General features: G+C 30.7%; 1 protein-coding gene across 2 annotated transcripts; it reads left to right on the top strand.

Moving 5' to 3' along the window:
- The first annotated feature begins 8,969 nt into the window (after positions 1-8,969).
- On the top strand, positions 8,970-15,971 carry CER9 (RING/U-box superfamily protein). 2 transcript variants are annotated; one of them, XM_012232105.4, is made up of 9 exons: positions 8,970-9,509; positions 10,249-10,941; positions 11,600-12,367; positions 12,454-12,665; positions 12,754-13,119; positions 14,241-14,398; positions 14,490-14,653; positions 14,770-14,916; positions 15,213-15,971. In XM_012232105.4, the coding sequence occupies exons 1-9, from the start codon at positions 9,150-9,152 to the stop codon at positions 15,720-15,722; spliced, it is 3,378 nt and encodes a 1,125-aa protein (XP_012087495.1). In that variant the 5' UTR covers positions 8,970-9,149; the 3' UTR covers positions 15,723-15,971. The 2 variants fall into 2 exon arrangements, with proteins under 2 accessions (XP_012087495.1, XP_012087494.1); XM_012232104.4 differs by having other exon boundaries at positions 14,238-14,398.
- The last annotated feature ends 235 nt before the right edge of the window (positions 15,972-16,206 follow it).

The following is a 16,206-nucleotide window of genomic DNA, read 5'->3' as shown; positions in this document are numbered from 1 at the left end:
ACGAAAGCAATAAGTTTATAAAATCCTTCCAAATAAGGAATTTTTTGAATACCATCAAATTTGTATGTTAAAAAGTCAAAATTGAATGCTATTAAATTTTTAGGGATTTTATAAGAGTTTAAATTTAATACCACAAAATTTTAATAGACTTTAAAAATTTGAATTGAATATCATTAAATTTTTAAATCTAACAAACTGTTAATCCAATACACCCCTAAATGTATTTTAATAAAAAAGAAAACTAAATCAATAATAATAGAAATTATAGAAGCAAATGTTGGTTTTAACTGACTTTTTTTCTTAATAAATATAACAATTGCGTGCTAAAATATTTATAATTAATTTACAGATGAATAATATTAAACATATAATTTTTTCAACATGTATTATGAAAATCGTTCAAACATCTATATAATTAAGATTTAGTCTTATCTTCAAAATACGAATGAATTTACAAATTGAAATTAAATAAATATGGTAAAAATTAAATGGTATTTTTACTAAATTAAAAAGAAAACAAAGAAAGAAGAAAGAAAAAATCTTCCTCTTTCAAACCTAGATGCCATAGTTAAAGGAGCTAATAGGTAAGAAGAAAATCTTAAAAATTTTTGTATAAGCGATGTAAATCCTAAAAAAACCAAAAAAAAATATATATATATATATATCTTATATTATATTTTAAATATAATTTTTAAGACATAAATGTTTAAGTGGTAACATGCAAGTGATGATGAGACATTTTATTTTATCATTATAATTAAATTTTTTTGTATTTAATAAAAAATTAAAATTATTTTATTAAATAATGGAGCCACAACTAATAAATCTAATAGAAAATTTCATTATACTTAATAAATTTTTACATTTGATAAATATTAAGTTTTTTATTAAATAGTTTTTATTCTATACAAAAAAACTAATGAATTTATAATAGGGTTATAGTTAATAAAAATTAATTAAATAATATAGTTAGATTAACAAATAGAATTAAATATTAATTTCAATTCACTAAAACTTACTTTATTAAAATTAAATGTTTTTATACCTCATTTAATTTGAATATATGATAATTTTAAAAACAAAAAAATAAATAATTAACTAAATATATCAATTGAATTACAATAATTTACTTACAGTAACTAATTATGCTAATTAATATTTTAATTCATTAGTTGAGAATTTCAAAAAGAGCATATAGTTTTACCTTTTGTCATCTAATAAAAATACATAAACAAATTATTTAAATTAAAATAACACAAATACAAATTACAATTTTTTTTTGAAAATTATATTCAATTTAATTAAAAAACAGAAAAATATACAATCCGCAGGTACATAACTAATTATATTAAGACATTAAAATAAAAGAGATTAATAAGTTATAAGAAGTTCCGGAAATATTTAGCTAATGCTTTAGAGAAATACCTTTTATAAGAATATTTTTAATACCTCATACCTTTTTTTTTTTTTACCGTTAACTTAAAATCATGGTTGTCATGATAAATATGTAGGGGATAATTACTCTGCAATTATTATGCCTGCTTACTTATTTCCTAGGGTTCTCGATTTTCTATCTAGAAACTTTTTATACTTTTCTTTATTTATTTATTTTATATCTTTGGTTAGAGTCACTTTGGTTTCTTTCAGACCAGTGGTTTTTTTTTTTTTTTTATTGTTAGTTTTTTATTATTTTATAATGTTTAAATTTATTCTTTTTCTTGAGCAAATTAGGGTTGGGAAAAATTGCTATTATGTATTTGTATTTTGCTAAAATTAACTATTTTGTTAAATGTATAGATAAAGTGAATATTGATAAAATATAAGGATGTAATAATAATATTTACAATGATAAATTATTGATTTTGGTTTAAGTAAAATAATATTTTCATCTTCACATAAGGCATCAAACGAAAAAAAAAAACTAAAAAAAATTAACATGATAACATATTAGTGTAATGTAATTGATGCAAAACATAGGAAAAATTAATGTATTTTCAAAAACACTAGAATAGATTAGTTAATTTTGAAAAATCACAGGAAAAAAATAACAAATTTTTTCTTAGATTTATGTTCACTTAACTGGAGCAGTATTCAAATAAAACCATGCGAGTAGTGCAAACTTCAAGTTTCAAACCTCTAATCTTATAAATCACTTCTATTAAGGTATTGTTTAACAACTGCTTTTAAACTAATTTTTTAGCGTTTTGATCAAGTCAAAATTAAATTTCTATTAATCATATTATTCAGTAATATAGTTTTTATAATACTTCTTTCGTCCTAAAAAAATAGTCTAATTTCTATTTTCACACAGATTAAGAAAATAGCAATTATTATGGCTAAATGACAATTTTATTTATATAACTTTCCTATTATGCCCATCTTAAATAACACATGAACGATTGTTATATTGGAATAATAACTAAGAATTGATGAGAGTTATTGAAAATAAGATAAATTTTAATAAGGATATAATAGACAATTTAAGGATTAACTATAATACAAAAAAGGAAAATGGACTATATTTTGGGACAAACCAAAAAAGAAAATATGGACTATCTTTTTGGGACGGAGGGAGTAGCTTTTAGAGGTTGAGAGAACTTTTTATGAAATGTTAAATACTCTATCTTTTAGCTTTTTAAGATTTAATATTTAGCTTTTAACTAAAATTTTTAGATAGTCATATCCTTTGTTTTTTTTTCCTCTGAATCTAGCTAATTAAATAAGTAAATTCCTTTTTTATCATTTGAAATTAAACAACTAATTAAATAATTATTTTTAGCAAACATTTTTAATTTAAACCGCTATATAAACAACTATTAGTTAAAAGCTAATAGTTAACGACTGATAAAACAGTTAACAATTACTAAAACAGTTAATACTATTACTGAAAAGAGCTTAATCCAACGAGCATTAAGCCATTAGCCTAATTGCATTTCAATGCTTCTATCGAAATTATTGTTATTATAATTTATATCTCTAATTTATTTTTATATATTTTTTAATTATTATACATTCCTACAGTGTTTTATCTTGATAATTTATCATTAATATTACATTAAATGCTTATAAATTTCAGTTAAAAGCATCATGAATATTGCTTTCTACTTTTCTTAAAGACATCTTATCGAAATTAAGCCGCTGTGTGGTTTTCTTTATATAACATCTTGAAATTTGGGAAGGTTGAGGTGAAAGTTTGACTTTAAATGTGAAAACAATAAATCTCAAAGAAAATAATAAATTAAAATTCAATGATTAATCATTATCATGATTTGTAGGTACACATTGGACCGACCGGTTCAACTGATTTAACTAAAAACCAGTCATATTTTCGGTTTGACTAGTTATACATATTCAGAAATGATCTATCCCAGTGGTTGATAAAGTAAACTGACCAAATTTGTCCATAAACTGGTCGGAAAGTATTTATCAGTTCAACCTATTTCACTCAAGTTTTATCAGATTAATTAATAAAAAGCTATTTTAAAAAAATAATTGGATAAGGCCGATTCAACTGATCTAATAAAAAATCATTTATTTTTCAATTTTAGTTAATAACATACTCGAAAATGGTTAAACACTCAAATTTGTAAGTTGATCAAATAAATTTAATCGGATTTAACTATAAACCCACTAGATAAATTTGGCCATTTCAATTGATTTAACTCGATTTGATTTAGTTAAACAATAAAATGCAATTTATTTTTAAAATATTTTTGGTGAACATCGATCTCACAACCTAACGCTTTTTTTAGTTGGGAATGAACTAGTGAATGGAATATCGACTAAAATACAATATAATTTGTATTCCAGTGTTTAGTATATGTACCATGGAATTAGAATTCATATTACTTTTATGTGTTTAATTAATAGAAATAATAGAGAGATAAAATGAAAAATTCATAAAAAAAACCAAAATATCCACATAAGTAAATATACTATAAATTAATTAATTTAATTAATTATTCTATTAATGCTTATTCTTTATAACAACCATATGATTATGTTTAATATTTAGATATGTTTAATATTTAGAAATAATGAGAAGGAAAAATTTTCTTAACTGTTATTTTTTCTTTCTAATAATTAAAAAAATATATAAATTGTTCAGGGCCATACAAATATAGGGGATGTCATTTATATTATAACCTAGGCCGTGGCAATGACCGTTATATATTGTATTTTTAGAATATTCTTTATATATATATATATATATATATATATATATATAATATGATTAATATGGCGATATAAATAAAGAATAATGGAAAAAATGAAAAAAAAATGAAATTTAATATTTTATTAAATAATCTTGACTTGGTGTGGTGCCTTAGTAGAATTATTGGAATTGGTTTTATATATATATATATATAGATATATAGCATAAGGGCAAAAATGTATTTTACAAAAAAAAAAAATTAAGCTCCATAATAGCAATTCAGAGGGGAAATCTAAGAAATGCTATTACATGATTTATTGTAATACTTATTACAAACCCATCAACTCTTATTCCTATTCAAGCTATTAAACATTGCCTAACTGCATGCATGCCATCAAGATATGTATGTTATTGTGTATGATTATTTAAAGAATCAAAGTTGTTTTAATATTTCCTAGAGGTTACATTTTTCTTACATCACTATTAAAAATTATAATTATAGTTTATCAATAATCTTTTTTCTTATATCATGTTATTTTTATAAAAATAATTTTATTCAATACCCTCACTTTTTTTGTAAGATTCAAAAATATATTCATTAATTTAGGGAAAATTATCAATAACTACTTTAATTATATTTTTTAAAATATACTCCCACGTTGCCATATTTTTAATCCGGTATACCATGTACTCCTTTCGTCCTTTTTTTTTTTATATATTTTTAAAGGATAAGTCAATATATATAGATCATGACAGTCTAAAGAGAGAAATTAAATATGTGTCAAAAATATCTTTGAGAGGTTATAATTTCTACTGCCAATTAAATTTTAGTAGTAGATAGGAATCGGCGGTTAAGATATAATATTTGATGTTAAAAATATATGGCCATTGGATTGAAGTAAACGAGCTTCTTATGAGCTCCTGCTAACATTATTAAACATTACTATCTTATTCCATAATACTTGTTATATTTGAAATTTCATCTTTTTTAAAAAAATCTTTAAATTTGTCTAAATTACAATTAATTATTGATTAAATTGACTATGTTATCCTTAATTTAATATAATTTTCTAAGAAAATCATTAAATTGAAGTAATAATTATTGATCATATACAAAAGGTAAACATGAAAAAAATATTTATTATTAATTAAAATCACAAATATGGCAAGTATTATAGAACGGAAGTATTTTTTTTTTTTCTTTATCATTTTTTTAAATTGCTTTGTAAGCCGTTATGCATGTTTTCTAGGACCTTGCTCCTGTCCTTCTTTTGTCCTTTGTTTATTTATTTAAACTGAACAAAAATTGCAAATTCAAATTGCGTCCATCACCACCATGGCTACCACTGATCGAAAACCTTCACCAGTTAGGCTGACTCTCTTACCGCTCTCTCCAAAAGATTTCTGATAATATGGCCCTCTTAAGATGGATCTAGAGTTGATTTAAGTGAAATAATTGTCGGCAGCAGCACCCGCGGCGACACTTCGGCGAGGCGAAAGAGGCAGAAATGTTCCTTAGTTGGGTTGATTTCAATTTATTTTATTTCACATATATGATTTTTAATAAAATTTATTAGTTTTAAATTGCTATTCTCTTCGTGGTCATTTGACAACACCATGTTCTTTAATCATATCTGTGGGAGAAACTATTCATATTCCTTCTAATTAATTCCTTTTGAATTCATACTTATGAAACTGATTTTATTTTTTGTTTTCTCAAAGTGATCATTTTAGTCTTTCATCTATACCAGTTTAGAAAAAGAAACCATCATTGTTTGAAAATTTGTGTTTTAATCATGCAGAGCACAATTTGTGCCATGTAAATAAAGAGTTTTTATTTATTATCCAAAATTACAAATTATTTTTATAATTTATTTGCTCGGATATTAAAAATTAGTTAAAAATTTATTGTTAAATATTAGAGAAAACTTATAAATTGTAATAATCATCGTTGATTGGTAGTGGTGGCCATCGATGATTAATAAATTAATAAATATGTTTTTATAAGGGTATAATAACAAGACATGTAAAATATATATATTTAAAAAAAAAAATTGTGGAATGGATATGGGCCAAAACACGTGCGGCTAATGATCTGATATACAATGCGGGTGTGGTTTTGTTTGGGGCCATAAATGGGTTTAAAGCAACTTCAAATATAGTGGACCTAAATGGGCTTTAAGCAAAAGAGAGACTTGCAAGTGACATGTCGTTTCTTTATCCAAAGATTTCTTGTTCATGAAGATTAGAGAATTTTTTGTTGCTTGGCAATGGCATAACCAGTTAGAGAAACATGGCCTAAAATAGAACCTGTATTTCTTTTAAGCACATTCCAATTATCGCCTTTACAAGTTTCTTCTCCATTCTCGGCAAACTATTTCACCTTGCAGAAATGTCTGTTCCATTTGGAGTTACTTCCTTTTTCTTTTATCTTCATTTAAACACACCAATTTTCAAAGTCTTATGCATAAGTTTGCATTTAAAATTCAAGGTCTGTGACACTACAAAAAAAAAAAAAAAAAAACTACTTTATTGTTTGTTTATTGGATAAAATAATGGAAAATCAACAAGCACATGATGAAACATGAGGATCTACAAGTTCCCAAGTGAAAGGATGGACTTAAAAGAAGATCTAAAGTTAATTAACAATGATCCTAGTATGTGGTCCTTGAGACTTTTATTTAGTTTTATGTTTTAATTAACATAATTGTTCTTATTTAAATTGTGCTTTATATTTATTTAGTTTTTAGGGTTTCTTAGCTTATAAACACTTAGTTTTCAATATTATAAGAGATATTGATATAGGAAGAAATTTGTTTATACTTTTTATGCAATCAAATTCATTTATACTTATTTTTTCACTTTGGTTCATACTTTTAGTTAAGTATTGAGTCTTGATCTGCGATTCTATCTAAGAAGAAATTCTCAATTTGGGAATTAGGATTCTTATTTTGAGATTTAAAGTTTATATATTAAATTTGATTTTGGAGTGTCAATAAACAATTTTTAAAGTTTCGTGCAACAGGGTGAGAGAGAGGGGGGAGTGAAGGAGGTAGGGCTGAACCCTATTATCAGGGACGCCTAATCCACCTCGGAGTTTAGTCACAGTTAATAAGTCAGTCATATGAAATCACTTGATGTTGAACTCAGTTAGCGTTTTTATTTGAATTCGCATCAATTAAACTAATTTTTAATGGTTGTAGACAAAACCATCCTAATCATACTTCCGGCTTGCCTCGTAGGCATCAAACACTTAATTAAAATTTTACGTTGTAAATATTTCTTCATATACTAAAATAAAAAATTTTAAAAATTCATACACTAAATCTGTAATTAAAAACTATAACAAGCCATAAATTATCTGGTCCGACCGAACCAACCAATTCATTTTGTATTCTAATTATCTTGCTACCTTGCTTGCTATTGAGCCTTTTGTTAAAGGGTAAATCCGACTCCATATGATTTGATCCGGCGATTGCCAGGGTGAGATTTAGTGTGTTTCAACCACTAGACGAAGCTATTTTGGACGGCAATATGAGCATTTTTTAGTAGTTGTTGCTGTTGCAGTAGCTATTAGCTATTAGCTTTTATTAGTTGATAATTGTTTGTATAACGGTTTAAATTAAAAATATTCCAAAAACAACTGTTTAACTTAAAATGACAAAAAAAGATTTTAGTTGTTTAATTAGCTGAATTTGGAAAAAAAAAACAGATATGATTGTCAACAAAAATTTAATTAAAAGCTAAAAGTTATAGTGTTTAACATTCTTAAAAAGTTAATCAATCCTAAAAAAACCCTAAAAAGAAAAACACCCTAACAGTCTCTATTTCGACTCTCTTTTTTGTGTTCTTCTAAATTTTATTTCTAAACCACTGCCGATCATTTTCTTTGATCGACAACAGTTTCTTTTCGTTTCTCTCTATCATTTTTCTGAATTTTGTTTAGTTTTCTTCTAATAATTTCCAAACCTATGATCTTTTGTAATATAATTTGGATATACTCTTTTAGATGATAAATCTTTAGTATTTTTGTACCCTTTTAGTGGAGTTATTAGTTTCTCTCATTTCATGGGGTTGTTCCTTTTTATTGATGAGTTTCTGTGTGGATATTTTATTTATTGGGCAATTCAAAAGATAAGATAGTTTGTTGATTGCTTGTGGTTGGAAATTTCATATCTTCAAATTTGAGTAAGTTTCTATTATCAATGGAGTATGATAGTACAGCCTGTTCATCCATTAAAATTTGGTATATTAAACTTTTCTGCGAGTCTAAACTATAATAAGTTTCTGAAAAAATAAAGTGTGGATCAATATTGTAAAAGGTTTCTTTTATCGTTATATTTGAGAATGGATCAGTTTTTACTCTAAAGATTAGTATATTCTGCCAAAATCAAGAATATTTCCAAACAAAAAATTTCAAATTTCTATATTTGTATTTTTTATTTCTATAGAAATATTACAATGTATGCAATTTATATTCATTATTAATGAATTGTTAAGTTTTTTTTTTAAAAATATTTTTTAAAAAATTGGCTCAATCTCTAATAATTATTATAAAAATTATGTTACTCAAAACTAGAATTAAAATTTGATTTTCTCTGTATTTTAAAAATTCAAATCTAATTGCGGAACCGGTACAAACAATATAATCGTATCCTTTTATTTATCAAAAAAACTAATCAGTGATATTGTTACCAGGCCTATCAAGTTATTCTAGTGAATCACCAATCTCAGAGTTCCACGTCTTCCATCGTCTTGTGTCAACCAACCGCCTCGTTATCATCACAAGCCAACCGTAATATTAAAACCTTATGCTCCGACGGAGCCATGTGTGCAAAATCAAACGGAAAAAAAAAAGAAAAAGAAACTAAAATCTCAAAAACGCTTTTCAATCTATACTTCCGCTTGCAATCCCAATTCGTTCCCTAAACTCACCGAGTCAATCCCGGCTTCGATTCGTTGCCCTCCTCCTCTCGTAAACCTAAACTTTCTCATGGAGATCGCCTCTGGGAAGGCGCCACTACTACCGCCATCGAATCACGTAGACGCTAATGATACCCTAAGACCGTCGTCTCCATCCTCCACATCATCTTCATCGAGTTCTACGGCATCGAATCGCGTATTTGATAAAGGGGAGGGGAACGGAGCTTCGTCGGCGGCGGCAGCGGCAGCGGCAGCGGCATCGAAGTATGAGGACGATGAGGAGGAGGAGGATGTTTGCCGGATCTGTAGGAACCCGGGAGATGCGGAGAATCCTTTACGGTATCCGTGTGCTTGTAGCGGAAGTATTAAGTTTGTGCACCAGGATTGTCTTCTCCAGTGGCTGAATCACAGCAACGCTCGCCAATGCGAGGTATCTTTGTAATTGATTGAATTTGTTAATTTGGGGATTTTGCGAGTCTTACTGGAAATGTTTTGGGTTCAATTGATTGGTATCAAACGTTGAAAATTGAATGAAGGTGGTCTAATTTTGGATTTTTGACGTTCATTATTTTCTTGAAGCCACCAAAGAATCTTTTTGAATTAATCTTCCTATCGTGCAAAATGATTTTCATTATTGCTTCTGGGAAATGGGTTTATATTTTATCAGATATATTTGATCGTTTGTGACTAAGAGGACGTGGTAGACCCGAGGATGTGGTAGACCCGAGAGATATGTAGGAATTTTGAAGTTGAAAGTTCATAATTTAGGGATGACAGTTCTAATAAAACAGATGAAGTGCATGACTTCTGTTGATAAAAGGAATGAAATAAATGATTCAGGCCAAACGAAGCTGCTTTTTAGTCTTATCTTCAAGCGAAGAGGAGAAGGAGCATGTGGAATGGAAATGTGAAAATCCATGGTTTTAGTTCTGTGAAATTATGAGTTCGTATTTCTCAAGTTAACAAATTGTTTGTGAAAGACACTACTGCAAGCAAAGAAAGGGGCTTGCTGCTTCTATTTCAGCAGATGGTGGTTTGCTTCTCAAAATTAAAACAGTTCTTGATTTGTTATTACAGAATTAGAGTCCTCTTTCAGTACTGTTTATAAATTATTGTGGATGTTTTTATATATATTTGTACTTTTCTAATTGATATACTTCATGTGCCAGGTCTGCAAGCACGCATTCTCTTTCTCTCCTGTTTATGCTGAGAATGCCCCGGCAAGGCTTCCTTTTCAGGAGTTTATAGTTGGGATGGCAATGAAGGCTTGCCATGTTCTGCAATTCTTTTTGCGTCTTAGCTTTGTACTTTCTGTTTGGCTCCTTATTATACCCTTCATAACATTTTGGATATGGCGTTTGGCTTTTGTTAGGAGTTTTGGTGAAGCCCAGAGATTATTTTTAAGTCATATATCCACCACTATTATTCTTACTGATTGTCTGCATGGCTTCCTACTTTCTGCAAGTATTGTGTTCATTTTTCTTGGGGCCACTTCATTAAGAGATTACTTTAGGCATTTAAGAGAGCTTGGAGGTCAGGATGCTGAGAGAGAAGATGAAGGTGACAGAAATGGTGCCCGTGCTGCAAGAAGGCAACCGGGGCAAGCAAATAGAAATTTTGCTGGTGAGGCAAATGCTGAAGATGCTGGTGGAGGACAAGGAATTGCTGGGGCTGGTCAAATAATCAGAAGAAATGCAGAAAATGTTGCTGCTCGATGGGAGATGCAGGCAGCTCGTCTGGAGGCTCATGTTGAACAAATGTTTGATGGTTTAGATGATGCTGATGGTGCTGAGGATGTTCCTTTCGATGAGCTTGTTGGCATGCAGGGTCCTGTGTTCCATTTAGTTGAAAATGCATTTACTGTGAGTCTAAATTCTTTTCTTTTTTCTTTTTCTGGAATTTTTATGATAGAAATTGAATAATTTTATAATGTATCTGCTTTGCCAATAAGCTTAACTTGCTACTAGTTGTTTTATTTTCACCTGTATTACTATTTAAATGTGAAGCAGAAATGTGTCTGCTGCTTTTTTTTTCTCCTTTTATAGCAGAACTTTTGTTGACTCAAATTTACTTTCGTAAAATGAAAAAGGCATGTAGTTTACCTTCAATTCATTTCTCTTTGCTATAGGTGCCTTTAAAACTGGATAGTTGACTGGTTCACCATTCCAACCAGTTAGTCTCAGTTAAAAACCAGTTAAATGGGATTAGAAACATTAAAGAGATCAATGTATTAACAGTTTTTAAGGGAAAATAAAGAAATTAAAAAAAATAAAACCAGATTTGACCAAACAATTCGTTGGTCTAGTTTATGATTTGACTTGTCCATCTGGCTGGTCCATTCCAGTTCTCAGTTCACTTATAGCTAATAATTTATTCCATAATTCCTCTCTCTTGGTGGATGAGGGGCATGTTTGCTGTTATGCTCTTCGAGTGATTAGGTGGAAGCAAGGATTAATAAAATTTTTAGCTGCTTATTTGCATGTTTTGGGGAGTTTTTTCACTGTGTTTGCTAATCTGCAGGTTCTTGCTAGCAATATGATATTCCTTGGTATAGTGATCTTTGTACCCTTTTCACTCGGACGTATTATACTCTATCATGTATCATGGATTTTCTCGTCTGCAAGCGGTCCATTATTGTCAACAGTTATGCCATTTACAGATACTGCCCTCTCCATAGCAAATTTTACGTTGAAGAATGCATTAACTGTTGTTACAAATTTGACATCTGAAGGCCAAGATGGTGGACTTCTTGGTCAGGTTGCAGATATTTTAAAAGTAAATGCAAGTGGTCTAAATGAAGTCTCAAAGAATGTAAGCACTCCACTGTCAGCAGATCTCTTAAAAGGGTCAAGTATTGGCACATCACGACTTTCTGATGTAACAACTCTTGCTATTGGATACATATTTATATTTTCCCTAGTCTTCTTCTATCTTGGAATTGTTGCTTTGATTCGTTACACGAAGGGTGAGCCTTTGACTATGGGGAGGTTTTATGGTATCGCTTCTATAGCAGAAACAATTCCATCCCTTTTCAGGCAGTTCTTGGCTGCAATGAGGCATTTGATGACTATGATTAAGGTTGCCTTTCTTTTGGTTATTGAACTTGGCGTATTTCCTTTGATGTGTGGTTGGTGGTTGGATGTTTGTACTATAAGGATGTTCGGGAAGTCCATGGCTCAGAGAGTTCAATTCTTCTCAGTTTCTCCTTTGGCAAGCTCATTGGTTCATTGGGTTGTAGGAATTGTTTATATGCTACAAATAAGCATCTTTGTCAGTCTTCTTCGAGGGGTATTGCTCTTATCACAATGCACAATTTCTGCAAATATGTGTTTTTGCTAAATTGTTAATTTTTTTTTTCCTTTTTTTGCGATCAGGTATTACGCCCTGGAGTATTGTATTTCCTTCGAGATCCAGCCGATCCAAACTACAACCCGTTTCGAGATTTGATTGACGATCCTGTGCACAAGCATGCTCGCAGGGTTTTGTTGTCTGTTGCAGTTTATGGAAGTTTGATTGTCATGCTGGTGTTTTTACCTGTCAAACTTGCAATGCGCATGGCTCCCTTCATTTTTCCTTTGGACATATCGTAAGCACTCAGCAATAAGTTTGCAGTTCCACTGATGATTCATCACTTTTTTCCTGTCCTCTGACGTATGAATATACCTTTCTTACAGGGTTTCTGATCCATTTACTGAAATTCCAGCTGACATGCTTCTTTTCCAAATTTGCATTCCATTTGCCATCGAGCATTTTAAATTGCGGACTACAATCAAATCCCTCCTCCGCTATTGGTTTACCGCAGTTGGCTGGGCACTCGGTTTAACAGACTTTTTACTTCCAAGACCTGAAAACAATGGTGGCCAGGACAATGGAAATCCAGAGCCAGGAAGGCAAGATAGACTTCCAGCGGTACAACTAGGTGGCCAAGATCGAGCATTGGTGGCACTTGTTGCTGATGATGATCAAAACAGAGGTCTTCTTGCAGCAGGAAGCTCTAATGCTGCTGAGGAGGATGATAGTGATGAACAATCTGATTCAGAGTACATATTTCACTATTGAACTCTTTCAGTTTGTCTGAATTACATCATTCTGCATATATTCTTCACCTACTCTTACATTTTTTATAAAGAAAATTTTTTTGTGTATCTGCCAAAACATGATTAATCTTTCTGATTTGATTAACATCACTTCCATCATGCAAGTGCATGTTTGTCAGGCGTAACTGTTTTAGTTTTTTAGTGTATCCTTGAGGCTCAGTTATTATTGTATGTCTTCTTTTTAGATAAATTTTGGAGCAGCACATATAGAATTTTATGATTCTAGATGACTTCTCAGTGCTATTACCTAACTGTTGCGTTTTTATTCTCTATGGTACCTTCCTTTTCAGATTTTTCAAGTCCTACCACCAGCATGTACTCTTCCAACAAACTCACTTTTTTGACTAAATTTAACTCTCAATTCCAATAGTTGGGATTGGCATATTTATTCTTCTTCTCCTGATCAACTTTGTTAAGGTCATGCTTTCTAATATATGTGAAGATCATAAATTATTGCTCATCACTTCAATTTGCGGCATTTTATTTCTTCTTGAGCTCTTCTCCTTACTCTTACAAGTTACTTTGGCGTGTTTGCAAATTTATATTGGGAATGCCCAAAGCATTTTAAACCCGATTTGTCCATTGGCGTGCTGCCTCCATCTTATGTGCCTTTAATAGCACGGTTTTCATGCTCACAGAAATTCTATGTGCCTTTAAGCCCAATAATGGCTGTTGCTTTATTTTAGAACTTCTTAAATTGAACCTTAAACCAAAGGAAAGAAACGTTTTTGTAATTGTGGTATTCTATTGTATGCTATTCTTTACTAATCTTTTGATGTTCTGTAATTGTTAATGTTATCCTTCTTGAATGATTTACTATTATTTTCTTTGCAACGTTATGCATTCTGTGTTGCCAACTGATCCTTCAGTATTTAATTGTTTAAAATGGTCATGATGAAAGAAGGAGAAGACTATGCATGATAATCATTGTTCTCTCTTAAGATTATATTTTATTGTCTTTCATCATCATTTATTTGTTGTTGCACTTCACCATTGTTCCTGGTTCAAAACAACTGCAGTTGTTGTGAGTGTGAACTAATATTTTAAAGTTCGTCTTTTAGCAGGTACAGCTTTGTTCTTCGTATTGTTCTCTTGCTGATTGTAGCTTGGATGACTCTGCTTGTCTTTAACTCGGCCTTGATTGTAGTACCAATATCACTTGGGCGTGCCCTTTTCAATGCCATTCCTCTTCTCCCAATAACTCATGGCATCAAGTGCAATGGTAATATGGTTGGTTGGATTTCTCTAGTTCTTATATACAGTGCATGTGAGTTGAGAATGATGATTTATTATTGCTTTTTATCTTCCCATAGATCTTTATGCCTTCATAATTGGAAGCTATGTCATTTGGACTGCGTTGGCTGGAGCCAGATATTCTATTGAACAAGTTAGAACTAATAGGGTGACGATTTTGCTTGGTCAAATCTGGAAGTGGTGTGGCATTGTTCTCAAGAGCTCTGCATTGTTATCAATATGGGTATGAGTTTTTCTGGTTGTTATTTCACATGTCAGTCTCCATTTGCTAAACCTCATTATCATTTTATGTTGTTGTGACTTCTAACTTTCGGCTCTTAAAAATTGCCGCTTTTCTAGATTTTTGTCATCCCAGTATTGATTGGGCTGCTCTTTGAACTTCTGGTGATTGTGCCTATGCGAGTGCCTGTGGATGAAAGCCCAGTTTTCCTCCTGTATCAGGACTGGGCATTGGGACTTATCTTTCTTAAGATCTGGACCAGGCTGGTGAGTTATTGAACTTTGTGCAATATTACTTGATTAATAAGCATGCTAGAGTTTTGTTTTTTGAATGGCCAGAATTTGATTATCTATTAAACATATTTAAGGATGTCACTATGGTTGGAAACTGTGGCAAACAGTACCCAAAATATAAGTTCATTGAAAATTTCTGCATCTGTATGATGTTGGTATTTGTTTTAGTTTGAGTTTGCGGTGGAATTTTGGGCAAGGTAAAAAGATATAATTTGGAAGGATGAGAGAGGAATTATTTTTACAGTATCAATGTGTTGTTGCTTGAACAGGTGATGTTAGATCATATGATGCCACTTGTGGATGAAAGCTGGCGAATAAAATTTGAAAGGGTAAGAGAAGATGGTTTCTCAAGGCTGCAAGGTCTCTGGGTCCTGCGAGAGATTGTGTTCCCTATAATAATGAAGCTCCTAACAGCCCTATGTGTGCCATATGTATTGGCAAGAGGTGTGTTTCCTGTGCTTGGGTACCCGTTAGTAGTGAACTCGGCTGTGTACCGATTTGCATGGTTGGGATGTCTCTGCTTCAGTGCTCTATGCTTTTGTGCAAAAAGATTCCATGTTTGGTTCACCAATCTTCACAACGCTATACGTGATGATCGCTATCTCATCGGTCGTAGGCTCCACAACTATGGAGAGGATACAGAGGAGAGGCAAAATGAGGCAGGGGTTTCATCTGAAATGCAAAATTCTAATTTGCTAGGTGCAGGATTGAATCAAGATAATCGTGAATTGTTGAGGTTAAGGCGTGTTATTCAAGGAGAGGATGATCACGAGGATTAGCTGATACGACAGGACGATTAGGAATATGCTAATCTCACTAAGGCAGCACATTCCCCCTAAGAATTGTTAATAGGATGTACTATTGGGAGACTTTAGTGTGTGCTCATTAATAGGATATACATGATAATTATTAGTTAGAATGGGAAAAACATTAAGTTGTTCATTGTAAGAACATGTCTTTTGCAGGTATTTTTTCATGAACACTTGTACATATAATCGTGTTATGAATTGCCATTCATGGTTACTCCAGCTCGATATTATCAAGAATCCCCGACTGCATTACCCCTTTCAATATTTTTCTTTTCCAATATATTCTATTGGAGCTTATTTTTTGATGATGTGACTATTGGATCGGATATGGGTCATTTGAGAAATGGTGCAGTTTTGAAACATTACCTCTTTCAATATTTTTCTTTGGAAAAATTACTATTACTGTCTTTATATATTGCTAGGCTAGTCAGGATCTATTCTTTTGTAAACTATA

The sequence above is a fragment of the Jatropha curcas genome, chromosome 6 (genome assembly GCF_041381405.1).
Source record: "Jatropha curcas cultivar XTBG-Jc1 chromosome 6, XTBG_Jcur_1.0, whole genome shotgun sequence".
Classification (NCBI taxonomy): Eukaryota; Viridiplantae; Streptophyta; class Magnoliopsida; order Malpighiales; family Euphorbiaceae; genus Jatropha; species Jatropha curcas.
The sequence above is the reverse complement of the archived record's forward strand: the minus strand, read 5'-3'. Positions and strand labels throughout refer to the sequence as shown.

Excerpts from the sequence above, each read along its gene's own strand:
- CER9 (XM_012232104.4), top strand. The coding sequence starts at position 9,150 with ATGGAGATCGCCTCTGGGAAGGCGCCACTACTACCGCCATCGAATCAC. Across the intron at positions 9,510-10,248 it reads GCAACGCTCGCCAATGCGAG|GTCTGCAAGCACGCATTCTC; the intron begins GTATCTTTGTAA and ends TTCATGTGCCAG. Across the intron at positions 14,917-15,212 it reads TTAAGATCTGGACCAGGCTG|GTGATGTTAGATCATATGAT; the intron begins GTGAGTTATTGA and ends TTGCTTGAACAG.